We start from the raw sequence: 27,138 nt of genomic DNA on the forward strand, positions 1-27,138 counted from the left end.
ACATATATTAAGGATGCACACAGGGCTAACGTAATACAATATATTTGCTTAGAAAATTCAACCCTCACGTTGATATTGTAATGTGTGCATAATACCAAACAAATGGAATCAAATAGGCTGATTAACTAGATTAAGACCTGGATGTCGAGTCTAGCCAGTGGGTGGCGACAACGCTCTTAATTTGACAACCGCAGTCCACAAACGAATGACGTAGTTATTACGCGACCCGAACCGAACACTCCTGGCGGGCAGTTGAAGCTGCAGTTGGGTAAGAACCTCTGGAAACGATGCTGCAGCCCGAGTTGGTCCGACTTGGCTCGTCAGTGAAGAGCTGCGATGAAGACTGCTCGTCAGGGAGCCCGCGGGAGCCGAGTGAGGACGAGGAGGGGAATCCGTTCATCTTCACCCCGCAGCTCATCCACCTGCACCGGGATCACGAGCTCTTTGAGGTGACGGGCATGAATAACTCCGACGGACCGTTAACGTGCTCATTCTGCAGAAGCCCCCGGTTAACGGCGGCTTGTCATTCGCAGGACGGGGACATCCACAGACACCTGTACCTGCAGGACCTCTACTTCTCAGAGGCGGACGACCAGCCCGCTCTCCGGTACGCGCACCGATATCGAGGCTGTTGAGATGTTTTGACTCAGTGAAGCAATGTCAGGACAAGTACCACATGTCTTGTTTATATTGACATCATTTAAATAGTCTCTCAGGTTACCGTCACATCGTTGCTATGGAGGGAGCTGTTGGTGAAGGACAAATTAAATCTGATCTGTGTGTTTTAAAGCTTGCCCATCAGACTTTCACAGACTAAATGTATAGTTTGAATTACTGGGACATAAGAGCACATATGAGAATCATGAGAACCCAAAAGACACATTTATATTGATGCATTCCTCCATCAATAGGATTGTCAGATATCGTGTTAAATGGTCAGTCTAAAACAAGCCCATAATATATTCAACCAGTTAAGCAAACAACACACTGGCTTCAGAAATGTGAATTCCTTCCCTCACAGCTGTGGATCTGTTGCTCTGTTACTGCAGCCCTTTGTGATGCCAGTGTGGATGACCGTCCTCTTCTATCCTTTTCTCAGTGTGTCAGAGTTTGCCTGCCACATTTCTGGCTGCAGTGCAGCCTTCATGAGTTTGGAGGAGTACGAGCACCACTACAACTCCCTCCACCGAAACGTGTGCTGCTCCTGCCGTCGCTCCCTGCCAAGTGCCCGGCTCCTGGACATTCACATTCAGGAGTGGCACGACTCTCTCTTCACCATCCTCGCCCAGAGGCAAGACATGGTGAGTTAAAGGCTGATGACATGTACGTTCCCACGACATCGTTGGTGTCATGAAGCAAAACAACTGTAAATACTGAAATATTTGAACCATTCTTTGAAGAATAATATTAAGTGTGTAAAAATGTTGTTGATGCTTCCTTCACATGTTTCAGTACCAGTGTTTAGTGGAGGGCTGTGGACAGAAGTTCAGGACTAGCACACTCAGGAAGGACCACCTAATAAGAATTCACATGTATCCTCCAGACTTCAGATTTGATAAAACCAAGAAGGAAACAAGGTAAGACTGCATATTCTGTCCACTAGAGGGCAGCACTTCCTCAGTAGAACTATTTCTGTCTGCAAAGTTTCAGTCAAGGAGAGTCCATGTTTGTTATAGTAAACTGAAATTATGCCTCTGAATAAAAATCCTTTAGTTGAAGAAATGTTTCTTATTTCATAGAATAAGATTATCTTTGCTGCTTTATTCAAGCCATATTTTCCTTTAAATGTTCAGCTTCAGTGTGAATTGCTTTAACTTCATTTTTTAAATAATTTGTCTTACCCTACAAACAGTAAAACTACTTAGACGGTGTTAAATCATTATACGGGATCTTCCTCAAATGCCCTTGTTTGTGTTTTTCTAATATTCTATTTTTGTTTACAGAACCCGGCAGACAAAGAGACAGCCGCAGAAAGACACGGACATGGAGGTTGTGGACGATGTGTGCGAGTCTGAGGGTGTGTGCGAGGTTATGTGTGATATGCCGTCCAATCAACCTGAGCATGGAGACACCATGGAGACGCATGTGGGCGAGGAAGAAGCTGCCCGCATGGCAAAGTCTGCCTCTCCTGAGGCGCACGTGCATCTTTCTGCTGCAGCTCACAGCTCTGAGAACACAAGCACCGAGCCACTGAAACCACGATACTCCTACAGGTTAGTCTTTCAACACATCTTTTGGAAATTACTGGAATTACTGAAATTCCTCTGAGGCAGTTTTAGCCCCACTTAAAGAGACTGAGCCAGCCATATTTGAACCAATGTCTAAGTAACTCTCGGAAGTTAACATTCCACTCTTCTTAGAGGTAAAACCTCTATAGTTAAGTTCGATTAAGCAAACTGTCGGAAGGGCTCTTTCTATCATTTATGCACAATATATAATACTAAAACATATGCGAGTTGAGCTCCTTATATAATATTTAATTTAGTGTTTTCTTATTTAAAGGCTAAACAATCTGAGATATAGAACTACACTTGTGTTCTTGTCTCTCAGGATTCCCACCACCGTGTGCTTCGGTCACAGCTCCGTCCGAGGCTTCAGAGGGGGTCGGGGAAAGAGGAAATAAATCGTCACAATTCTGTTTCATGGGATTTTTTTATTAATAACTTTATACTCTTGTCTTGTGACATAATATATTAACTGTCATACGTGTCGTTGATTGAAATAAAATGTGATGCACAGAAGCATTCCTTCAGTCCTGCAGCTCAAGGAAATGTTTAAACGACAAGAGATGCGGAAGCTTTTGGAAGAGACAAATAAGACTGATGTCAGAATTTACGTAATAGATTTTAATCATTGTACAAAACATCTTTTCACCCATCAGATATAAAATACTCTGTACATCAATGACTAACATGTCTATCAGCCATGTTTGTAAAAATAGCAGATTACTTTTGTATTTACATTTAGTAATGAAACTGGCTTTTAAGAGCTCTTTGAACATTTGTGCAAAACAAGTTATCTTTTTGAGGTAATGTAAAAAACATATGTACAATTTTAATAGTGAAGCAGATTTATTCTATAGCTGGTTTATATTTTTGTACCTGGGGAAATGATTAAGAAGTTAGAAACAAACACAAATTGTGTGGTTTAGATATTATACTAGTACATTTACCTTCAAAGATCTCATGGTTCACATTTAACATGAGAACAAGTCACTGGGATATAGAACAGCTCCATGTTAAAATGCCAAAGGTAAATATTTTCCCTTTTTTTTTTACAGACATTTGTTTGAGATACAACAGAATGAAAAGGCACTAATGGGCACTTCAAAGATGGTTCTTGTTATTGATTATGAACAATTGAAGATGATCCCCATGGGGATGTACTTTTGGACAAATTTAGCTATTTTCTTCTTTTGAATTTCCTCTTTATAGAATATAGAATAGAATATACACTTTTATTAATCCCCAAGGGGAAATTAGTTCTCTGCATTTAACCCATCCTTAGTTATTAAGGAGCAGTGGGCTGTTGAAGCCCGGAAAGCAACTGGGGGTTCAGTGCTTTGCCTGGCACACACTCACTTTGCTACTAATGGGGGAGAGCGGGATCGAACCCACAACCCTCAGGTTTGCAGCCCACCCTCTTACCCCACTGAGCTAAAGCCGCCCCAAGCCTCCAATATACCAAACAGACATGGTAACTTTACCTCCACCATCAGCTTATAAAGAAGTCTGAGTGAGCTATCGTCATGTTTTAGACTGAATCACAAGTTATTACTTTAGATCAAAAGCTACAGGCCTATAAATAATATCCTGCAACATGTAAAGCATATTGATAATTCAAGAAATGTCTCTATTGGAATAGAACAGCTCGACATGTTAAGGTGGAGGCCTAGTTTGAAAAACTGAGCTCAGAAAGTCTTCATTAAGAAAAAAAGGATTTAAATAAATTGAGTGAAAATAGTTATTGTCATTTTAAAATGGCTGTTTTATCAACATATTTGTGTGAAAATATAATTTTGTTCACGATAACAACATATTTCTCATATATTTAATATTAGCATTCAGACACTCATAAAATGGACACTTTTGCAGTGTTGGCTATTTTCTGTGTATAAAGGCATCTTTTTTTAAAGGCAGCTTTCCCAACGAGACGGTTCAAAGTCGGAGGGTTAAGACAAGTAGTACATCCCATAAGGTCCACCAAATAGTCCTGGGACGGGGAAGGCGGGCCGCGGCCCGTTCAGGGCCCCGTAAAGGGACGGTGCGCCCATAGATGCGCTCAATGGGAAGGGAAAGGCGAAGGCCGGCAGCAGCGGCTTCGCGGCCAGCTTGAACTTCTCCAGCTCGGCCTCCTGCAGCCTCTTGGCCTTGGCCCTGCGGTTCTGAAACCAGATCTTGACCTGGGTCTCTGTGAGGCTGAGAGAGTTGGAAAACTCTGCTCTCTCTGCGATGGAGAGATACTGTTTCTGACGGAACTTCCTCTCCAGAGAAAGCAGCTGAGAGGTTGTAAAGGGAGTTCTGGGTTTCCTGTTGTTCTTGTGTTTCCGTAGGTTGCACGAGGCCGGGCTGGGAAGTCCAGGAATGTTTAGAGAGTCACCTAAATAGAAAATATCTGATCAATATATTTACGAGTGACTTTTAAAAAATAATTACATTTCACATCAGGTGTTAGCTTCCAAGTAAAAAAAACCCGGGAAATATCCAACATCACGTTTAGGTTATTTGAAGCTTTTTAAGGCAATGCAATCACATCTGAAAGTTTCGAAATCCTCCACCATCTCTAGATTTCTTAAGAGAACATTAAAGGACGATATTACATCGTATTTCCTCACTATGAAGGCGAGGGTGTGAATTATTTTGTACATTTACTGTTTTTTGTACGAGGTTCTTCAATTAGTGCAAACGAATGTCCATTCATAAAATGTGTAGACAGTTTCAGACTATTGGAGTTGGAAACATAGCGTCTGTTTCTGAGAAATTAGAAAGACAGAGAGTATCCTACACTCACTTGTAGGGGATGCGTGAGGAGCCTGGTACCAGGGGCTCGTCTCCTTGTCGCTGAGATCCATCGCTTCTGGTTTGCACCGACAAAGTCCTCTCGGTGACGCACACTCCGTCTCCTCGGTCCGGACGCAGCCTGAACCCGGCTCGGGTGAGTGCAGGGTTCTGTCCGGCGTCCGGTCCGATATGAGGGATTCCACACTGAAAGGTAAATCTACACTTTTGGTTTTAGACTTTCTGGCGGATGACAGGTCCAGCTCGTCAGTTTGTATGCCAGCAGCGAGCCGGTCCTCTGGTGAGGTCTCCCCCGGAGCAGCCGCGAGCGGTGATCCCTGCGCAGGATTCATCACGCACGTCTGAGGTGCCATACAACCAATATTCCTGCTGCTCTCTCCGTGGCTGTTTTTACTCTTCACGTTTTCACTTTGGAAAATGTGTTATTTCCCTGGTCCAATGTTGCGCTGCTGCGTGTTCAACTTTTTACGCACGAACTCGCCTCTCCTTCAGTGAAGTGTCATGAGTTCCTCTCCCATCTTGCTGCCTGCCTATCAGTCTGTCGATGTCCCCACGTGACTCGGCTAAAACAGTGTGTGATAGGCCAGACTTGTAACGACAACGTTGTGGTCCATGTCGCGCGCCTGTGGTGCCTTGACAGATGTAAACCTCCGTTGAGGGGCGTGGCTCGGCATTCTGAGCCCCTTCATGCCCCCTTTGTCCCCCTCTCCCTTTACACAGGAATTTTTGATGTTGGCCCTCTCCAGCTGTGGGCTCCTACATCAACAACGTCTTCTTCCCCAGTGCTGATGAACTGACATTAATGAGTTTTAATTTAAGATATTTAAATATGGCAATGTGGAAATATACTTATCATCTTATTTACTCTAATTTCAATCAGGGAAACGTAGGTAAATTATATCCTGACTATGTATTTCCCCTTAGCTTTAAAGATACATTTAAGCATCTTTAAACTCTTTGTTTTGCGGCCCCAACATCTCAGTTTTGATTCACTCTCATTGCTCTCATCAACCTTGTGTTCAGCAGCAACAGACAGCTGCTCTCTAAACCCACCATACACTACCTGCCCAGCACCCACAGTTAGCAACTAGCTGGTGAACATATAGAACATTAAACAGCAACAAAAATTAGATATTTTCCTCAGGAGTTGTTGAAGACCAAAAACAGAGCTACAAGGAGAATTAATAGAATACATACATACATACATACATCATCCAGTGGACAGTAACAAGCAGTGGTGTTAAAAGTATAAGAGAATGATATGATGATAAAGGTTGAGTTTACAGCTTGTTCCATGTTCCACTGCCCCCATATGTTGAATAATAGGTTGAACTAAAGACAGACCCAACAATTCAGTTTACAAACGTATACTGTTTCCCCCTCCTTTTTTCTCTCTGTCTCTATATAATGCCGTTACTTGTTGTAGGGACTAAAAGTTCAGCTTGACAATATCTTAAATATTTTATCTGTGTTTCATTAAAGCAGTAAGCAATCCAGGCTGGGATTCACAGTACTTTGTATACTCTTAAGAGTTATAACACTATAAATGTCTATCTTGTGGTCTGTAATCAAATTATCTATGCCTGTGTATTGGCCACATTTCAACCTATTGTGTTCATTGTCTGTAATCCCTTTGAGAGACAGTAAAACCCCAAATAATGTCAAAGAGGCCCATTGAAGAGGCCCATCTAAATTGCCCTTGTTTTGCAGCTCTTCAAATCAAGTCAAATCATTTTCAGTGAAACCCAATATGTGAGAGTTTTTTCCTCCCTTTTGGGAACTGTTGTTGTGCCTGCAGCAGCACACTGGCTGTCTGTCGGTCGGACAATTGGTTAAATGGAGTTAACTCTTTCTCTCCCCGAGGTAGCCTGCATTTCTGCTTTGATCCCGCTGCGCCTGGCGCCTGTCTGCTCGCTCTCCCCCTCCCCCTCGCTGTGTGACAGTGATAGATCGCTGGGTAACCATACAAGCTTTCAATGACTGTAATTTAGTGCCCAACAACATTACATTCTCCTCTACTTACTGTGAATATTACCACTCTCGCTCGCTCTCCTGTTTGTAATGGGATGTAGGGTTGTCTGCAATGCTTTGTTTCTCTTCCATTGTTTTATAATGAATGAGCACATTATATTTCCTGCGTCTCTCTGAGTATCATGCCCATGCCAGAGAAAGGCAACAATGAGTATTTTGGTTTTGAGATATTTTAATCTAAAAATAATGCAGTCTCTGCACTCCGTCTTTTTTGTATAACAAAGTATGTCTCATTTCTGTCCATGTAGTACTTTTCAATACACATAAATATCATTTTGTTTTCAACATTTAAAGATAGTCGATCCTGAAGATATGAGACTGATAAGTGAACACTTTGACCTGTTGATGGTTGCTGAAATGTCTCCAAAGTCAACAGTCAAGTCAAGGATTCAACATTTGAGCACCATAGATATCTGTTTCAGATTGAATGGTTATTCATCTGATAGTGGAGGAGACATTTAAAAAACTAAAATTAAAAAAATGTCAACCTGCTGGCGGCGCTAGAGGAAAGGTCAGTGGGTCATTTAAATCCTTAGGCTTCATCCCGTGGGCAGCATGACTGTCTGTACAAACAAACATGACAATCCATCTAACAGTCGTGTGTTTGAATGTGCTGGAGCAACGTCCCTCAAGCCGCTAGTTAAATCTGTGAGCAATGACGTTTATCATTTAGAAATGTCAAAAATTGTCTAAAAGTAGATAAAGGAAGAACGAAAGAAAGTTGCAATTAGTAAACAAGTCTTGTGGAAATATTCTGGTAACTCTTCAGTTTTCAGTTGATTATTTTATTTTCCTTCACGATAAGCTTCAACTGCCAACTACTGCCACCACCTGTCTGTCTGTCTGTCTCTTTCACACACACACACACACACACAGATTTTCTGACACCTCTCTGAACTTGTTGCCTTGCCAAAGTAAAGAACTGTTTAAGAAGGTAATTGCGGTTAGGAGTTTTCCTTCGAACCAAGCATGTTGAAGCAAGCTTCATTTAATTTAAAAAATCTTTCTCTTTCATGAGCGCTGGCAGGCGTCAGAACTATCTTAAGCAAACTTTGGGGAGGGAGGCCGGAGTCATGTGGGATAAACATTTATGAAACACACAGTGGGGAACTTTGTGGTGAAAGTGTATCGTCTTTAAAAGAGACGGGAGGCCTGCCCGCTGAAGCATAACAGAACATTATCTTGTGTCTGAGTGGACCTGCTAACATCGGTATGTCAAAATGTCAATGGGTGTGCGATCACACACTTTACTTTCCATCCTGCCATTTATAATAAATCACACTCTGAGTCCTCTGTAAGTGTTGACTTCTATACGCACAGGTATCATATTTATGATTCGATCCATTTTATGCAGAGATGTCAGCTTTGCTCGTGTCCTGAAATCAGCCTCTCGTCTTGAAACACTTGTGAAATGTCTCGTCTCAAATCCAATGTAAATATCATTAGAGTTCACAACTCCAGTTTCAATCGTCCCTCTACCCCTTCAAAAATATAACACATGTCGACACTTTAACGATAAATTGTGTTTTGAGAAGAATCAAAGCTTCTTTCTCTCGTCCTCATTTTATACAAAATCCTGCGTACATCTATGTACGACTGTGATTTCAGTCAGACTTGAGTTCAGGTCACCCCAGATCCTCAGATTGTGTACAGTTACATAATTCTTGAGGAATATTTATTTTTATTATTCTGTGACTTTAATTTCCTGCCATTGTCTCATATGGCAAAATCAAGGGTCCCTAGTGAGGAATTCATATGAACAAAGCTAAAGCTAATTCTACACGCTTCCATGATATGTATTCTGTTCAGCACCAATGGCTCCGTGCTCGCAGCCCTCACCCTATAAATTGTCATGATTGATATTGTGTGTTACATTAAAACTGAAATCATAAAGTCAAGCCTAAAGGATTCATTTAATAAAACTACAAGCTTGCACATAAAGTTGACTTAACAAGCTCCATTTCACTCAGGCCTAGTCATGCCAATCATGCTCCAGAGGATGTGGAGGGCCTGAGGTCTTCCCAGTGATATTTCTTCTTATCTGATCTGAGCTCGATTGGAACTGCAACAACACGCCATCCTTGATTAGCTGCTTCATCTTTCCCACTGTCAGCACATTATATACTGTGAGTTCCCACTCATGGTCTCACCTGACAAAAAAGGTGACTTTCACGACCCCCTCAATGTGTAACATTTCTTCTCAGGACATTTCTCATTGTGTCACGGAGAAAAACGAAGCGTAAACACTGGAGGCGTCGGTGTGCTTGTCTGCGTCTGAAACACTCTTGCTGCACACCGTTTTGACATTTTATGTGAGTTTTAACTACTCTGTCAAGCGTTCTTGTTTTATTCTTTACACAATTGCTGACACTTTTTGTGCATACAAGTGCATGGAAGCCTTTTTAGGAACGATTGTCTGAAAATGTGCGTCATCTCCTTTGAGTATCTACCCCGCCTCACAGTGCGACCGTCAGAGACATGATGTCAGATGTTCTTGAAGGTCTCATGGTGTTGCGTTTGTTTGTACAGCAGTGTTAAGGCTATTTCAACTCAAAATACAGATGTTCATTTGAATGTTATTGTTTACACCAGCATACACTGAGGTTGTCTACTTATGAAGATGATATCTTTGCATTTTCCATCTTTCGGAGGGCATGCGGAGTGCTCACCTGGCAGATGATGCTTGAAACCTTTGCAATTAGGTGATGGTTTGTTGATTGGTTAAGTGCTTTTCATTTATTCTCTATATGTTAGCATGACTCGGCTGCCAGGGCAACGCGCTGACAGCCTAGCAGCGAGCAGGTTATTATGCCTGTGTGTGCAGGATATTGGGTTTGGTGACAGGAAGGCGCGTTCCACATGGCGCCTGACTGAGCCGAGCAGAGCGGTTGGCTGAGGGCGACTCGGCAGTGAGTCTTGCACGTAGTGCCAGGTGCTAACAGGTGAACACAGAGATATTGTTGCTGTATTGTAGCTGTATGGTTGAGGACGGGGACGAAGGGAACCGGACACCCTCTCTGGACCTGGAGCAAGCCAGGGGTTAGGGGGAGCTCAGTGACGGTGCTGACAGCAGGGGAAACTCAGATGGTAGCCCGCACTCAGCGATTATAACAACGACAACGATGATGATGTTGATGATGATGATGATGCTGATAATGATTTAGAGAATGACCCACTCACAGAGGCTAGTGGTCAAATTATCATACGGTCTTTATTGTCTGGTCAATGCAGGCGTCGCAAGTATGAGGGTGATGACAGCAGTGAAGCAGGAGACATCACAGGACTGACGAAAGCAGGAGGAACCTGACACACACACATAATCACAAACACACACCCTCTCTTAGGTACAGCTCTAACCCATGCCGTGTCTTGAAATATAGGGAAGCTTAGCTGTAAACTACTGAACAACGCTCTGAGTGAAATAAGAGCAGCATTCCTGTGGTTCACAATGGGACGCGGAGGACTTGTATGGCCTTGCACTATTGGTAGCTATTCTGTGGTCAAATGAATGACTGGAGAATGTTACCACTCCATGCTATATATTACTACACCACCCCCGCACACACACACATACACACAGATACACACACTGTACATCTCACAAATGTCACTACCTCAGCATCAGTTTCCCAATGTGCCTCTCAACGAATTGCAGAATGAGGTCAGACCACAGCACACTGGGAGACGGTGTAGGACCACTGGAAGCTGAGCATGGAGCACTGATTTGTGTCAAGCTGTTTGTGACAGCTGTTGCCGATGGACTATTTGCAAATTAGGTTAAACATTTCCCAACAATATTACAATTGACTTCTCTGAAACCCCTCAAGTGAAGGCAGCTGCGCTGCAACATGCTGTGACCATTTAAACTGTGACAAATCACACAGCAGCACCTGTTGGGAGACGACTGGTCCACTCAGTTGATAAACAAAAAAAGTCAACTTGCTTGTTTCTTAATTCTAAGTTAAATATCTTTGAGTTAAAAAAAATCTAATTACACTCATAAAAGTTCAACAGTTTATTCTGGCACAATATATTGTAATACTGGAACACCAAGTATCTTGGAGGTGAAAAAAGTTATACTTTTAGTTTGCACATGTTGAATATTAAGAATTAATAAAAGGTTTGCTGTATATATTTATATACTGTGACTATATCAAACCATCTTTCGCTTGTATTGGACCAAATGTTAAAAGAAAAAGAAAAGTGGAGCAGTTTGATATTTTTGATTTTGGAGAATGTACACAAAACAGTGCACTAAAAGCAATATCTAATCTGCTATTCAAGAGAACATGAGTTTTTTTACATCCTATATAGTACATACTAGTTGTAGTAAAGCGATAACACAGTTTAGAAGGGACCATATTTCTCTTACATATTTCCTCAAAGCTTGTGACTCACTGACTTCAAAAGTGTTCTTGGCATGTCGATGTTGTTGTAGTCAATAGTTATTCTCGTGGCACTGATAATGTTGACCACAGAGGAGTTGAAACTGGAACAAATTAGGGTCACATGACTTGCTCAGGGGCATTTCTGTGCTCGCTTTAGATGGTGGGAATATCCCTTTGCTTTCGCCTCCGGATTTCTCAGGCCATAACATGCCTACCTCTTCAACCAGAGAGTCAAATGCTGTACTTCAACAATGTGAATACAGATACATGAAAATTGGAATATATTTAGGGTTTCTGTGAGAATGTGAGTGTGCGCCTGTGATCTCAGCACAGTGACAACCTGAACAAATATGCTGAGTTGATTCTTCTGAGAACACAAAAGATTCCACGTCGTCTCATGAAGCTCTGAAAGAGATGGGAGGGCAGAGCGGAGGCCCCTGAATAAACAACCATTAAGTTCTCCCCACGCCTGTATGCAGAGAACCTTCACACTCTGTGCCGAGCTTTAAACTGAAAATACGAAACCACAAAAACTGGATCAAATGTAGGGAAAGAGAAAATTGTTTGAATAAGGAAGCTCATTTTACCTTACACTTAATCTTTTTTATATTGGATGCTAAGAGGCAGATTAGTGGACAGCCGGATAAAGCGAGGAAGATGGGTGGAGGGAGAGAAGAGGGGGATGAAGTGGATGAAGGAGAAGATGAAAGCTTTGTTGTGCTGATGCTTAATGAGCTGGAAAACACAATTGAACTTCTCTTACTGTGGAAATTGCTGTGAGGGCATCGTAAATTAGCGCCAGTGTGGGAGCTAGCCTGCTGACAGAAAAGGGGCTTTGTGCGGTAAAGACTTCTTCACATGCCGGCAGCCACTGAGACCCTCACAGCGGTATCATGACTCGATCTGTCGCACGACCTGGAGTTCGGCGGTTTCTCTCAAACACGAACAAGGGAACTGTCTCATTTCCCGATGTGATTCCATTAAATTACATATAGATCTATGTTAAGCAATCAACTTTTTTTAATTTAGCATTATTAATACTGTTATTTCAGAATTTAGTTCATTAATTCACCGTGCTTTTGACCTGTGGCTATTTATATTGCAATCATCATTTACTCTGTGTCCTGCTATACCTGCAGATTCTTAGGGAGGTCAGACAAAGAACAGATGGACGAAGATGCATGGTGGACGAGGGAGAAAGGGAGCGAAAAGGAGATGGGTCCCTCTTTTTTCTGATATTTAGTGAACTCCAAAGGGTGACTCTTCATTCTGGCCTTGCAGGCTTGGCACATGCCTTCTGTTACTAAGTGGCTTCATATTGAAAGGCTTTGCAGCGGCTATTCTCTCTCCCACTGGGTGCCAGCCTCTCTGCCCTGGCAGCTGCTGGGCTTTAGAATAGACCCATAGTTTCCCCTCTGCAGGTGAGCTGCACAGCCAAAACAGGGCCCCTCAAAGGCCCTTTCAGAGCCTCAATAGGAATCTGACTTGGGGACAGAGGAACGGGTGCACAATGGCCGCCTTCTCTAGACACAGAGAAGATGGAGATGAGCTATTGGGGTGCTGCTTTAGTGTTGCTTATAGCCATGTCGAGGAGAGGTGATGAGAGAAGAGCGGAGAGGATGAGTTCCCCCTGAAAAGTTGTTGAAGGCGTGGTTCTTGGTCCTGTGTTACTCTCTGCCACTGCAGAGCAGGGAGTTCCTGTCCTCCTGCATCTCGGATGTTATCGCTGTGTCTTCGAAACCTGATGAAACAAAGTGTTTTCTCAATATCCTACAGGGTGAACGGGGTATCCACACCTCCCCTCTTTCCAGCCCTCCCCTTCCAGCCCAGACCTCTGGAACTCCCTTTAGCCTCGGCAAAACTCTTCCCATGAAGGCAGGAAAGAATGCACCTCCCTATAACCTCCTTCTAATAGTGTGCATTTGAACTTTTATTAGCAACAGCTTGCAACTGACATATGAAGAGTTAGCATTGAAGAGACGGGGTGAGGGAGGGAATAAGAGATGGAGAAAGGGTTGAAGAGTGTTGGGATAGAGAGGAGTGATAAAGGAAAGGAAAAGAGGGTAGTCATTTTTTCTTTGTTGGTATTTGCAGCATGTCCACATTCTGTCAAACTACCAAAAAAAAACTCAAGACAAGTTCTCAACCTGGATCTCTGAATCTCTGCATGCCTTCAAATTATGACTTGGTGCTAATTCACTCTTATTGCTTTTTGTCTCACCAATCATGCAAATTCCAGTTTTCAAAATTAGTTTTCTAATGGTTCTTTTAACCCATTTGAGACTTTAGCCGTCCATACATTTACTTTTTGATTTGGTCACATACTGCTCCCTATACGTAAACCTTTTATTCTTTTCTCTGGTGTCCTGGGGGAACACAATGTGACGAGGTGCTTACGGTACAGAAGGGTATTGTTGTTTTGTCTAAATAGATGATAGCAAACTAAATTTGTACCAACATTTGTCACTTAAAAAAAAAAAGGTTTTGAGAACAAGGCACTCAAGCTCCAAAAAAAAGTTTGCTGATTTTGTAAATTGCAGCTGCCTTGTAGCATTAGACTGCTATCCAAGTGAAGCAGCAGATCCACTGAAAATGAATTTGCTTGGCGAAAGAAACACAGCTACAAAGATGGCCACACTGTTCTCTTCCTCGCTGTAAGCTACATCCACAAATTGCATACGGCATTTTCTGTTGAACCTCTTAAACTACAGGGAAAAAGATACCTTTGAATGTGCATTTGTACGCATGTGCGGCAGCTAGCAGGCTGTTGGGCTAACAACAGCATTCCACAGGCTGAAAGTTATACGGCTTCTTGTCAAACACTTTGTTGTTAATAATCTCTTCGTCCCAGCAGCTAATACACCGATCTTATTTCCTTACAGAAAGGAATGAGGAGCAAAAGACAATGCTAGCAAAGAACAGACTGCGTGGATTGCATTTTAATTAGTTAAAACATATTAAAAGTGAGTTTGAATTAGTTAGAACACATAATGAGTAAGTTTGAATAAGTTAGAAAACATTAAGAGTAAGTTTGAATAAGTTCGAACACATTAAGAGTTTTTTAAAATTATAGTTAGAACACATTAGTTAGTTTTACTTAGTTAGAACACATTAAGTGTTAGTTTCAATTAGTTAGAACACATTATTAGTTAGTTTCAATTAGTTAGAACACATTATTAGTTAGTTTCAATTAGTTCACAATTTATCATCTAAAGAAGTGCTGTCCCATCTTACCATGAAATCTGAATACTTTAATATACATAGTTCTTCTGAATCTTGCCTGATTTAGTTCTTTTAAATGAGGGTAAAGTGAATGTCGGTTATCGTGATCTTTTCTCATATACCCACCCCTGCTCCAAATTACAGAAATGTTCCTGCAGCATATGTTATGTTATTGTTAACATTTAACATGATATTTTAAACAGTCAACTGAGAGATTACTGAGGCTTTAACTGTCTAATATAATTAAATTGGGTAAGAACACGCTATCTGCCCCTGTCTCCTTTCCCTCTCTTTCCTCTCTCCTCCTTCTCCTCCTCGAATCAGTTCCACTTTGTTATTGCTGGCCACGGGCTGTTTACCTCTTTGCTAAAATGCTTTCACAAGCATGACACCAAAGTGGCGACTTCTCAAATGTCTAATGGACCCTGTATAGACACAGTCACTGTGTGGCCGTCCGTACTGCAGTTGTTGCCATACTTATGGAATATATGCTCCATGATCTTGTGTTTCTCACACCTTCTTAAGCCAGGAATAGTGTTTCCCTTTTTAGAGTTAGTTGAACACTTTTGAAAGGTTAACTGGTGAATGGGGGCTCTCATGGCGGCGCAGAGGGCTGGGAGGACACAGACCGACTGTGACTGCAGCCCTGAAGGACATGAAGCGTGCTCAAATCCAGGGCAGACCGTTTGCTCTGAGAACATACATGCTCATGAATGCACCACGCTTCATGAACTATTTGCGCCGAGGTTTTGAGAACAACGAAGCATATCCTGCAGTCAGGCCAGCTGGGAGTGATTTAGTGACATTTGTAAAATCCCGCTCTGCAGGCGTCTCTCCACAGGGATAAGCTCTTAATGTAATAATAACCTTCTTTAGTGACACTCATCTTGTGTTGGCTTGTTTGATGCGGACACATCGTTATTGTGTTATTTAGTAAATTAGAATAAATGCTTTAACTGTTGAGTTCAACCTCAATAGGTCTTTGTTGAGATGTGAATAGTTACATGTGTGCAATGGTTGTATTATTAAGAATTCACAGTTGTAACCTTTTCTCATATGAACTGCAAAGAAATCTCCTGCTGTGTGCCTGTCTAAACCAGTATGTCAACTCTTTTAACAATTAACTCTGGTTTGTTTCTACAGCTCTCAAAACTCTCTGGCTTTCTCCACCTCTTCATATTTCATAACTAATGATAAAAAGACCAAGGGAGAAGAGATTACATGTGATTCACAGACTGTATGTCTACCACCAGGCCATGACATTCAGCTTTCAATCAAAGCTCAACAATCTAAACAACCTTCTCTTAAACATGCTGCTCAATAGAATGAGATTATTTGATGTGATTATTATTTAAAGGAATCAACACTCCTGTTATTTTACTGAGTTTGAAAGGAAACCAATAAGTGATGCATTCAAAAGACTTCTTTTTATTGCTGTCCTTTAACGCAAATAAGATACAGCACAGAGTAAGTGGCAATAAGTTACCAGATACCAGTGGTGGTGAGCCCCTTCCCTTTCATGCTGTGTCTGTCTTTACTCCCCTGTTGTCTGCGTTCTGTAGGTATGTAATTATGGTTTTAAAAGGTTGGAGCCAGACCTTCCGCAGGGCACAGCGTGGGAACAAAGCAGACATGAGGCCAGGGAGCACAGCGGCTTCCCGGGAGCGAGATAGACATTCAGGGACAGTCATCCTCCTCAAATAAAAATCCGTGGAGTATATTCAGTGGTCTGAGTCACATCCTCTGACTGTGCTGAGGTTTGAAAAATGTGTAATGAGCAACTTTGCAATCTGGCATGAATGGAGTTTGTTATAGTAGCTGCAGTTGATGAAGGATTCCTCACATTTGTTCAGGCATTATTGGTATTAAATATTAAATGGCACTTCATGACATCAGGACAGCCTTATAATATCCTGCTTTGTGTATGAAACTTAAAAGTTTTTCTTTACATTATGTGTGAGGTGCTACTTATTATTGTCCTTCTCTTCCATAACTTGAAGGTCAGTTAGTTGGGAAACATGTGGGGCAGTGTGTTAATGCTGGGATATTTCCTTCTACGACGACTCTCCAGATTTTCAATCATAAGGTGCGGCCAAATTTAAGATTTTAGGACCAAAAAGTCTGCATATGAAAACAGCCCTGGAAACAGTGCTCCAATTAGTTGTTGATAAATGATGAAAACCAAAGATTAAGTAATCATTTTAATTGCTGTGTCAGTCAGTGGGGTTTGACCTTCTTTGTCACCATGGAGTCTGTAATTATCCTTTAACTGTGTACAAAGAAACCATTTTATATGTGAAGTACGTGGATGCACAACAATGAGGCATACATTCCTAAAATGCCAAACAAAATGTATTAATCTTTACATACATGTACTGAGATGTTATTACATGTATGAACCTGAAAATGTGAGCGTTCTGTCAACAGATCGTGTATCTGGATTGTGAAAAAACTGAAAGCAGAATGGAGACTAAAAAGTTTCATCTGCCGACATAACTGAGCAAAGAGAGCACATGTTTCTTTAATAAGGATGAAAGCGTGGTGCTCTTGTAACCGGATCTCTTTGTAGCGAGCAGCTTTCCACCAAGGAACAGCAGGATCCTCTCTTTAACCCAGGAGCATTGGGACAGATGGGGCTGTGACACGCAAACTCACTCACAGACATATTCAGAGCAACACAAGAAGATGTATGTGATCTTATGGATACAATAAGCTGTGAATACTATGAGAAGGGGCAGCAGTGAAGGCAGTGGAGAGAACATCTGTAACACCTGTACTCACTGTCGCTCCTCTCTGTCGTCATGACAGTGTTTCACAGGATGTGCTCCCCGCTGAGTGCATCGATGATGAATTCTGTGGTGCTGGGGGTCAAAGGTTAAAGGTTAGGGGTACTCCAGCTGGCAGCCAGGGCCGCAGTGGACTCCAGTGAGGAGGCATTCAGTGGCTGGAGCAGGAGGGGCAGAGGTTGAGGCCGACGAGGGGAAGGGACAGAAGATGTTTCTCTTTTTGTCTCGTTTGATGTGTCACACCCTCGAGGCCTTCTTTACCCTTTCTGGCATGAGTAAACTTTCAGATGTTAGAAAAAGCAGACAAAACACATGTAGCATTAACCTCTGTACCTCTCAAAGTTAAATATGTGTTTATAAACATTAGATGACATGACTCTGTGAAAGTTCCTAACAACTCTACTGAGTTTTATAGAGAGCTTTAAGCTCATTGTTTTGGTTTTACGTTGTTTTACTCAAGCCACTTTGTCGGCCACGGCACACATCTGTTTTCAGCTGAAAAACTCCAAAACCCCGTCGGCCCAGCACTAGACAAAAAAACAGACCGTAGGGAACATTTAGAGACCGATTTCTCTCAGGAGTTGGTAGAGACCAACAATAGTCCATAATGTGCTGAGTTGGCCAGAAACACAACTTCAGAAGATTGCTAATATTTGTAGGTATTTGCTGGATGTGCAGACTCTTTGCTTCAGCTGCAGATAAAGTAGCTATATCTTTAAATGCATGTTAGTAGTCAAGTCTCTGCAGTTTCTTTGTTTATCCTGTAGGGATTAGAACTCCAAATTAATGAGCCACATGTGCCAAGTGTTGGCATTATGTGTGCTTCATTTAAAGAGTTTTCCAAAACTTTAGTTCTCCTCGAGTGGAAAATGTGTTTAATGAGAAGCGTCCAAAATACTGTAAATAGCCATTAAACTTACTTTAACAGCTCCCACATGAGTTTAACAGGGATGTTATTGTGTTTGTGATAGAGAGAGAAAAAGAGAGAAAGAATGGGAGTCTCTATTATAATAGTCTATAATATAATACGTCCATGGTTGACATTGTCAACGCAATATAATGGCTCTGTGTCACCTCACACAGCTAGCCTCACTAATGGCCATCTTTCACACAGATCATCTTTTTTCAGATTAGCTGCCCTGATCACAAAGGTCACCCATATTCCTCCGTGTCTCCTCTCAGCCAGACAAAGAGCCCCCCAGTCTTCTGTCATCAGTTACATAACAGAGAGAGGGGAGCGTTCCTCTTCCTCCTGTGTATCTGTGCAGGTCCTGGTCGACCTCCCCTCGTCTGCCTCAGCTGTCATCAAAGCTATTGTCGCTGGAAATGTGTCTCAGGCATTACCTGTGGAGCCAGATAGTCAAGTGGCTCTGAGCCTCAGACTGACTGGCTCATGCCGCCCTCACTTTGCCCCCCTGCCTGTTCATTGAGGAGACATTGGATGATGCATCAGCAGTGGAACATGTTCAAGGTAGCGTCAAGAGCTGAAGTGCTGCATGCAACTGTTGAGCAGATGGATCACTAATTGTTCCAGTGGCCACTTCATAAGTCTGACCGCTACCCCGTTCACCAGCCCGTCGTCACAACTCTTCTTGTTCGCCTCCATGGAGGTCCTTCCCCCCGCCCTCTAATTGGTGTGGTTAAACCCTATCGTGAAATATCTAATGTGTGTTTAATGGGTATGAGTGAAGCATCAATTAAGTTAATTGTAGATCATTGAGTTAATTTGAGTAATTTAGAAAACCCTAGCTTTCCTAAATGTTGTGAGTGTGGGTGAGACGTGACGGAAGACTGTGAGTAAAGACAGAGGGGTGGTTAGCCTCAAATACAGCCCTGCGCTCTTTGACAACCTTTATGGGATTTACTGATGTCGACGGTAATGATGAGGTTTTGGTGCTGATGATTGTTTTAGTGGCGGAGATGTGACGTTTCAGTCTGCATGTTCATTATCTGGTTCCAAACAGAAATGCAGTACGGGTTGAGGTTTAGCGTGGAGTCTGATGTCTTAGCTGATTGTTTTCTATTTGTTTCTTTACCTGAGAACTCTTGATACGGACGCCACTTTAAGTCCAATACAAACATGACGGCTGCATTACTCACAGCACATAATGAGCTGTTATTGGTTTTGAGAAAGAGCCAGGACATCAGATCCTGCAATTTAAGACAGTGCTGTCATCAGTGGATATTAATCTTCAGTATCTACACATTGTGTGTGTGTGTGTGTGTGTGTGTGTGTGTGTGTGTGTGTGTGTGTGTGTGTGTGTGTGTGTGTGTGTGTGTGTGTGTGTGTGTGTGTGTGTGTGTGTGTGTGTGTGTGTGTGTGTGTGTGTGTGTGTGTGTGTGTGTGTGTGTAAGTGGTAGGGTGCTGTGAACAGATTCATACTCATTCATACACTGGACTTACAGCTGTGAGGCAGAAAAAGCCACATTACAGGAGAACATTTTAAATTCTAGCTAACAGTGCTAACAGTGTTTACCTGATGGGGAACCTGAGGGGGGGTGGTGTTATCAGCTGTAACTGCCCTGTGAGAGCAGTGCACAGTGGTGGAAATGAGCTCACATGCACTACCGTGCACTAAATGACTAAAAGCTTGTGTGGCCGACCCGGCTGTATCAACAAAGCACATATAAGCTTGAATAACAACACACACAGAGATAGTGACTTCATTCTGTGCACAGGTAGACATTACAGTATTTTACATAGCATAGGTGTTTGGGGCTGCACGTGGTGTAGCGACTAGCACTGTCCCCTCACAGCAAGAGGGGCCCGGGTTCAATCCCCGATCCCGGGCGGTGCAAAGATGTACAGCTTAAGTCAATTTGAAACTCTAAATTGCCTGTGAGTGTGAATCTCTTTATGTGCTCTGCGATAAACGGGCGACCTGTCCAGGGTGTACCCTGCCTTCGCTGACATCAGCTGCAGCACACCTAAATAGGAAAAGCGGTTTGAATAGTTGCTGTAATATTATCAAGATTATTCCTTTTTTAAATGGGAACATTCAGTTAGGCGGTTTCCCCAGTTAATAGCTGCAAGTTGCAGCATTTTATGCATGTTTACGTGCATAAATCATGACTTAGCGCTGCATTTAAATAGTTACAGACAGGCCATTTATTCTTGGATTACTCCAGATATTTTGTGCAATAACATTGTGTGACTGTGTATGTGTTTTACAGTTTATTGGCAGCGATCATTACCTGCTGACAACTCCCTTTATAGGCTGCCCTCTCATTTTACAAAAAGATTTGTCATACACATGATACATATGTGTTTACTCTGCAGCAGGACACATCTAACCAAAAGTATGAACTCTAGTGTGACCGGAGAAGGGGAAATATTGCTCACACACTTGGCAGATCAAACAAACTCTGAATGCTGCTAGAGGTGACAGGGCATAATCTGCACAAACCACATATACAAAGTTAATAATCATCACATCACCTGCAGCCAATTAGAAAGAAGAGAAGCTGAGAATGACACTACATAAAGTTCTTCACCGCTAAGAGCTTATCATGACACATGGGCTGTCACCTCATCCCAGTGGGATACAATTACATATAAATGTACTTGGTTTTTAGTGTATGAGCTTGTCAAAGGGATAAACGCCCATGTTGATATTCCATTTATTTGAACCTAGCAAGTAAGTGGGAAAAAAAACAGATACATTGGTCTGACATTTTGTGAAAGACTGCTCTATCTTTTCTTGCCTAAGTTAGATGAGAAAATCTCTATAAATGTCATATCTGTATGATCACAATTCTGCTGTGCCTGCAGCCGCTTGGCTGGGCTCAGCATCAAGACACGAGAGAAAGAACTCGCCTGGCTCTGTCCAAAGGGGAAAAAAACAACTCTTAAACCCACCAATTCAGAAGTTATATTTAAAAAGGCCTCTTAATGCACTTAATGTAAAATGCTCTGAAAAACTACCTCTCCTAACTTTTCTACGAGCAGTTTTACGGCTTTTAAACTCTCCGACACTTCATCACCTTAGTGGAGTGACCGCGACACAACTTAGTCTGATAGAAAGTGACCCATTTGCTGAGCTGCAGCGCTCTGCCGACCAGAAGTTGGTAAAACCACAGACGAGCGTGTTTTCCTGTAAGCCTTTGAGGCCATCAGAAGTTCAGGGACAGAGTCCTGTGGTTAATCTGTTCTGGTAGCCGACGGGCCTCTGGCCTTCACATGATTCACTGATGTGTGTGGGACACAGGGGGGTGCATTGGTGGAAGCTTCAGCACACTTTATCCATCAAACCTCACTTTCAAGACTTGGAGTAGCGGGATGTCTTCTCCCAGGGTTGTGGTTTCTGGGAGACCGACAAAGCATTTCCTTTATGGCTCAAATCATACTCCTCAATGTCAGTTTAACAGCCAGTAGCCACAGTATGTCCGTCACCAGTTTAAACCTGTCAGCAATGTTTTAATAATTATCTACATAAAGTCATTCTAATTTAAAAGAATAAATAAACCAGACAAGAATGTCTTGTCCATATCCTGACTATCGTAAAGATGGCTAGCATTTGTTGGCTCAGGGAGCCTTTTTCGGGTAGAAGACAGTAGACCAGTGCGTGAGCTGTGAGTGGGGCGAGTCGAGGGGTAACATTGGACTTGTACATATGGATCTGATAGAGAGGGCAGATAATCAGCAGACGCTGTGGAGCCATCTCATGAACAGAGCAGGACGTGTGTGTGTGTGTGTGTGTGTGTGTGTGTGTGTGTGTGTGTGTGTGTGTGTGTGTGTGTGTGTGTGTGTGTGTGTGTGTGTGTGTGTGTGTGTGTGTGTGTGTGTGTGTGTGTGTGTGTGTGTGTGTGTGTGTGTGTGTGTGTGTGTGTGTGTGTGTGTGTAATCCTGTTGTCTGAACCCATATGTTAACTTAATGACTCCTACTGGTGTATGAACAGGGGAGTAATAAGCAGTGAAGAGTTCTCACAGCCGTAACGGCCTCTGAAGAAATGCACTCTAACACGAGCTGCGTTGCGGCAGACGGAGGAGGGACTGCCAGATGCTAAAACACTGAACTGAAATGAAATCACATTCTTTCAGGGTGTATATGTTATACGTATGATTAGTTTAAATGTGTTTATGGCTGTGTAATGTAACTTACAGATGTTTATCAGGATCTCAATGTTTTATGTTTTTGTCACATATCAGAAAAATGGATTCATAGAGTAAGTTTTAATTATTATTCCTTGCATCAGTCCACACGCCTTTTGAGTCTGAACTGTTGAGCTTGATAGGATCTTGGCATGGATCTAAATTTGGCTGACACATTATCAACAGTTGCTTCAGTAAGCGTTGTGGCTGGCACTAACGTCACAGACCGATCATCTGCCTTCAAACTGTCCTCCTACAGTGGGAGTGGATTCAGAGGGTAATTTGTCTTTAGGAATGATTGAAGCTGTACGCAGGAAGGAGTCTATCTGAGATCGTTCCTGTGGAAGTAAGCCAAGCTTGGGTAGTATGTGCATTGCTGTACATTAATTGACTTTAATATAAATGATATAATTTGTTTGCAAGCAATCCCTTCTTCTGAATAAATAATTGACCAGTTAACATCTGCATAAAACATCCCAAATCCCTCTATTTTAATAACAGTAGAATAAGTAGAATTCGTATGATGCCTTTGTGTTGTCAACAAATAATAAGTCACATTGAGCCTCTAAAGCATGAGTACGAGTCAACTCCTGCAACAACACAAAACAGGAAGTCAAGATTATTGTTGTATTATTAAAAACTTTATTTAATTTGGTAAGTCTCTCTGAGATTGAGATCTAACATCAGAGAATGTACTTTTTTTTTCAATGGGTAACAATTTATTTGACCCCCTCTTTTTAGCTTTTAGAATCAGTATAAAACCATTTAATAATAATATATATATATATATGTGTGTGTGTGTGTGTGTGTGTGTGTGTGTGTGTGTGTGTGTGGATTTGTCAACAACTGTACATTGTCCTGTGTATAAACAGATAATGAATGAGAAGATAGTTAAACAAAATTGTAACAATGTAAAATATGTCTGCATAGGCAAAGTTATAATTGCTGACAACATACTGAACCACTAAAAATGATGCTTAGAACTACATTACAGTGGGTTTTGATGCCCATAGTGCAGAAACAACAAATAAATGATATTTGCACTGTAGGTACATTGAGTGCAGGTAATCTGGACAACATCATTAACTTAATTGGAGGAACTTTGGATAAAGATAAAGTTTGTCTCATGATAAAATATCTCAACCTTACGCTTTAAGGCCACAGGGCGTGATGCCAAAGTGATCACTGATTGCTGACATGGAAGATTAATGTAGTAGTAAAACTGGTTAAATCTATTACAACAGGAAATAATTCATGCAATGCCATGAATCAGAAACAAGTTATCTTTCAATCACAGTAAAATAACCACGGAAAGCTTAACTAGAAGTGGCATTGATCTTATTCAAGACAGATATACACAGTAAAACGTTGGACTCTTATTAGACTTGATGACAGAAGGAGGAACTGAGTTGTAATCAGCCGTTGGCACAGAGACACACAGGTACAAAGGTCAAGACAATACCATTCATTTACTGGTGGGACTTTGGTCCATCTTCACAGAAGGTGAAGAGGAGAAGATTTGTTCGGATCCAAAGCGTTGAGCAGAAAGCAGTCAACATGTTCAGGTAAGAAAACAGAAAATCTCTTCAAAGGGTTTTTGACTTCGATTGTCAACCTGGTTCTAAAGATTGCTTGGTTTGTTTCTTTGACTGGATCTGTTGTGTAACATCTGTCAGTCTTTATGGACGTTAATCCAGAGTCTCTTCATGTTTAGGTTTTCTCTGATAATCTGTGTTTATCTGATATTTGGCATCACGGCAAAGCCATACAAACCCTGGGTATGTATATGTTGCTATTGGCTGTCCACTGTATTCCACTGTCGACTCCACAGCTACAAATCATATAATTAAGTATGCCTGATGAATGTCTACTTTTTGGACATCAGTCATGCAATATTTGTATATCTATTCTCTCATATATTATATATATATATTCTCTTTTCTCAGAACAAACTCACAGATGAAGCATTCCGGGATACGGTTGTGTAAGTTGTAGTTTCCTTAAACTAAACCGAAAGAGAGTAATTGTCTCCTGGATTAAGGAAATGCAGATTTCGATTGTGTTTTTCTATTTTTCTCAGGTCCTTAGATAACAAAGTAAAGATGTCGTGGGGAGTGGAAGTGGAGCCTCCCGAGGACATGGATGAGACTCACTATGACATCGACCCTCGCATGATGATTTGGAAGAGTATGACAGCCAGCGGAGAGGACAAAAAGCACCGGAAGGCCGAAGAAGACTTGGATGAGCTGTACCATCCTTCACTGGACAATCTCCTCAATGACCGAATCCAAAACCTGGATGCCCTCCCTACTGACGACATCCGGGCAGCACCCTGGCAGGAAGATTCCCACATCAAGAACCATCAGAAAAATGAGGAGGATAAAGATGACATCGACCCCGGTTTCAGTCAGCTGGCCTCCGATGAGCCCGAGCAGGACTGGGATGAAGTCTACCACAAAGCGAGGGAGGAGCTGGACGTATATCTGTCTCCACTAGTGGCTGGATACAAAGCTGGTGCAGAGGTCCGCGTAGCACACTCTGAACCAGAGAAGGATGAGGACGCGCTGTATCACCGTGACGACCAGGGTTCACCTGTGCAGATGGAGCTGCTGAGTCGTGAGGTCATGGATTAAAGTGAGATCAGAATTCACCTTCAACCAGAGGAGGACATGGATGACGTGGACCACAAAGACCCCCTGATGCTCACCCCTAACCAAGATGATACTGAAGTTGTCGTTTTTGTACCATCTCAGAGGAAGCACAGCCAACCAGAGGACGATCTGGACGATCTCTACTACCAGTGATCCTTCAACAACTCTTCCAGTGTAGATCCCTACCATTTCAGAGACACATAGCTGATACACGGGGAAGTTAATTAATAAATGAGTGTCATTTCATATCATGAAACTGTCTTCAGAAGAAATAAACATCTAAATCTGTTGATAAAAGACTTCATGTGTTTTATTTATTGGAATGCATGTTCAAAACAGACGATAATTACAAAACTACAAAGTAATTTCTGCGACATTTAAACTGGAGATCATATTTTACTGTGTTTATGTGTGTGTACTTCTGCGTGCGTTAGTCACTGTAGCAGCTCAGGAGGGATGACCCCTTTCTTCAGTATCAGATTACCATACAGAGCTGTTTCCCTGAGAAGATATACAATACAATTATATACAATATAAGATGTAACTTTAAAGACATATTTGAAATTAGCCTTTTCTAAAGAGACTTGTAAGAATTCTGTTGTACAAATCCTAATCTCTAATTATTCAGATGTTATTTGAGAAAAAGAATAGCCTGGTTCCAAACTTTTGAATCGCTGCCTATATATCAGAGGGAATCAAGTGAAACAAAATGGCAATTCAGTCATCAGGCATTACAATTTACAAACTCTTACAAAGTAACTCATTTTGCAAAATAATCACATGAAGGCAGACGAAATACACACCCGGTTGCCACAACAGCGAAGGCTTTCTTGGCTCGCTCGTAGAAAGCAAATCTCTCCACCTTCTCAATAGGAGACTATATCATGTGAGCAGAAATAAACACACAGAGGGTCAAACATCATAGAAACACTTTGTGTTACTTACAGAGGCCATTAATCATGGGATGGACACGCCCCTTTACCTGAGACCCCGCCTGACCCAGGAGCTGCGTGTAGGTGCCCCACACAGGGACTGACAACCCGCTCTGCTGGTCACTGTCTACCAGATCCATGACCGCAGCCTTGAGAAGCACGTGAGCACAGATGCAGCCAATGAAAAGAAAGAAAACAAAAGGAACCACCGAAAAATGTGTCACTGGTTTTAAGATAGTCATGGGTCCTGTACCGGAGAAGGGACATAGGTGTCAAGGGGCAAGAGCTTCAAAATGGCCTCCAAGAGCAGTGGTATTCCCAAACCTACGTACAGATCGGAAGCGGTTAATAAAACACACTCGCCAACATTTTTATTTACAAATATGTATTTTAATTTGACATACCATCTGCTCTGATCTCCTTTGGACCACAAGCACAAATGGAAGATGATGGAAAGTTAGCGTCAGCAAGAACTGAAGGAAATAAAGAAAAACACTGCATGTTATCCTGTGTCTTTTGACAGTCTACAGGTCAATTATGATGCGAGTCCTTCTGTCACTCTTTGCACTGGTGTTGACTCGGATTAGCCTTCTGCCCTGCAGCTGCACGGTCTAGTCTCCCACTGGAGGCGAACTAGGTTATGTATCTGTGATTAAATATCATACCCAGTTCATCCCCGTGGCCCATTTTAGCGAGAGCATAGAGCAGTTCCGGAGATAAAGCTGAGGGGATCCCTTTCAGTACGACCATGCTGACAGCGACAGAGATGATTAACTGGGAATGAAGCGAAGCGAGAGCATTCGCTCCACCTTACTTCCGGGTTTGTTTAGGTAAGGCATGCGCCGCATGTTTGCACTTCCGGTTATTTGGTGACACGGTTGACTCGAGGATTTACTTGTTTCTTGAGTTAAACTTGAAAAGTTTAATATTAACAAAGGTTGAATACAACTTTTGAGGCAAATCATTTGTTAAATTTATACAGCCGGAAAACTTTTGAACATACATTATAGTGTTTATT

General features: G+C 42.1%; 4 protein-coding genes across 5 annotated transcripts; 2 read left to right on the plus strand and 2 right to left on the minus strand.

The window, feature by feature from the left end:
- The first annotated feature begins 242 nt into the window (after positions 1-242).
- Positions 243-2,755, plus strand: znf511 (zinc finger protein 511). The gene is made up of 6 exons (XM_056435656.1): positions 243-449; positions 534-607; positions 1,100-1,301; positions 1,453-1,577; positions 1,944-2,213; positions 2,551-2,755. Exons 1-6 carry the CDS (start codon positions 288-290, stop codon positions 2,621-2,623), a joined length of 906 nt encoding a protein of 301 aa, XP_056291631.1. The 5' UTR covers positions 243-287; the 3' UTR covers positions 2,624-2,755.
- Positions 2,756-3,644: 889 nt separating this feature from the next.
- On the minus strand, positions 3,645-5,935 carry msx3 (muscle segment homeobox 3). Its single transcript, XM_056436250.1, has 2 exons — positions 5,011-5,935; positions 3,645-4,599 (listed from the first exon to the last, which is right to left on the minus strand). Exons 1-2 carry the CDS (start codon positions 5,369-5,371, stop codon positions 4,172-4,174), a joined length of 789 nt encoding a protein of 262 aa, XP_056292225.1. The 5' UTR covers positions 5,372-5,935; the 3' UTR covers positions 3,645-4,171.
- si:ch211-217g15.3 (uncharacterized protein LOC368914 homolog) lies at positions 5,126-25,490 on the plus strand. 2 transcript variants are annotated; one of them, XM_056436251.1, is made up of 4 exons: positions 5,126-5,211; positions 24,038-24,315; positions 24,484-24,521; positions 24,618-25,490. In XM_056436251.1, the coding sequence occupies exons 2-4, from the start codon at positions 24,244-24,246 to the stop codon at positions 25,168-25,170; spliced, it is 663 nt and encodes a 220-aa protein (XP_056292226.1). In that variant the 5' UTR covers positions 5,126-5,211; positions 24,038-24,243; the 3' UTR covers positions 25,171-25,490. The 2 variants fall into 2 exon arrangements, with proteins under 2 accessions (XP_056292226.1, XP_056292227.1); XM_056436252.1 differs by lacking the exon at positions 5,126-5,211 and having other exon boundaries at positions 23,416-24,102; positions 24,252-24,315.
- On the minus strand, positions 25,473-26,916 carry fuom (fucose mutarotase). The gene is made up of 6 exons (XM_056436254.1): positions 26,786-26,916; positions 26,525-26,593; positions 26,374-26,444; positions 26,171-26,269; positions 25,992-26,065; positions 25,473-25,689 (listed from the first exon to the last, which is right to left on the minus strand). The coding sequence occupies exons 1-6, from the start codon at positions 26,868-26,870 to the stop codon at positions 25,623-25,625; spliced, it is 465 nt and encodes a 154-aa protein (XP_056292229.1). The 5' UTR covers positions 26,871-26,916; the 3' UTR covers positions 25,473-25,622.
- Positions 26,917-27,138: the final 222 nt, after the last annotated feature.

This window comes from Pseudoliparis swirei, chromosome 17 (genome assembly GCF_029220125.1).
Source record: "Pseudoliparis swirei isolate HS2019 ecotype Mariana Trench chromosome 17, NWPU_hadal_v1, whole genome shotgun sequence".
NCBI classification, from domain to species: domain Eukaryota; kingdom Metazoa; phylum Chordata; class Actinopteri; order Perciformes; family Liparidae; genus Pseudoliparis; species Pseudoliparis swirei.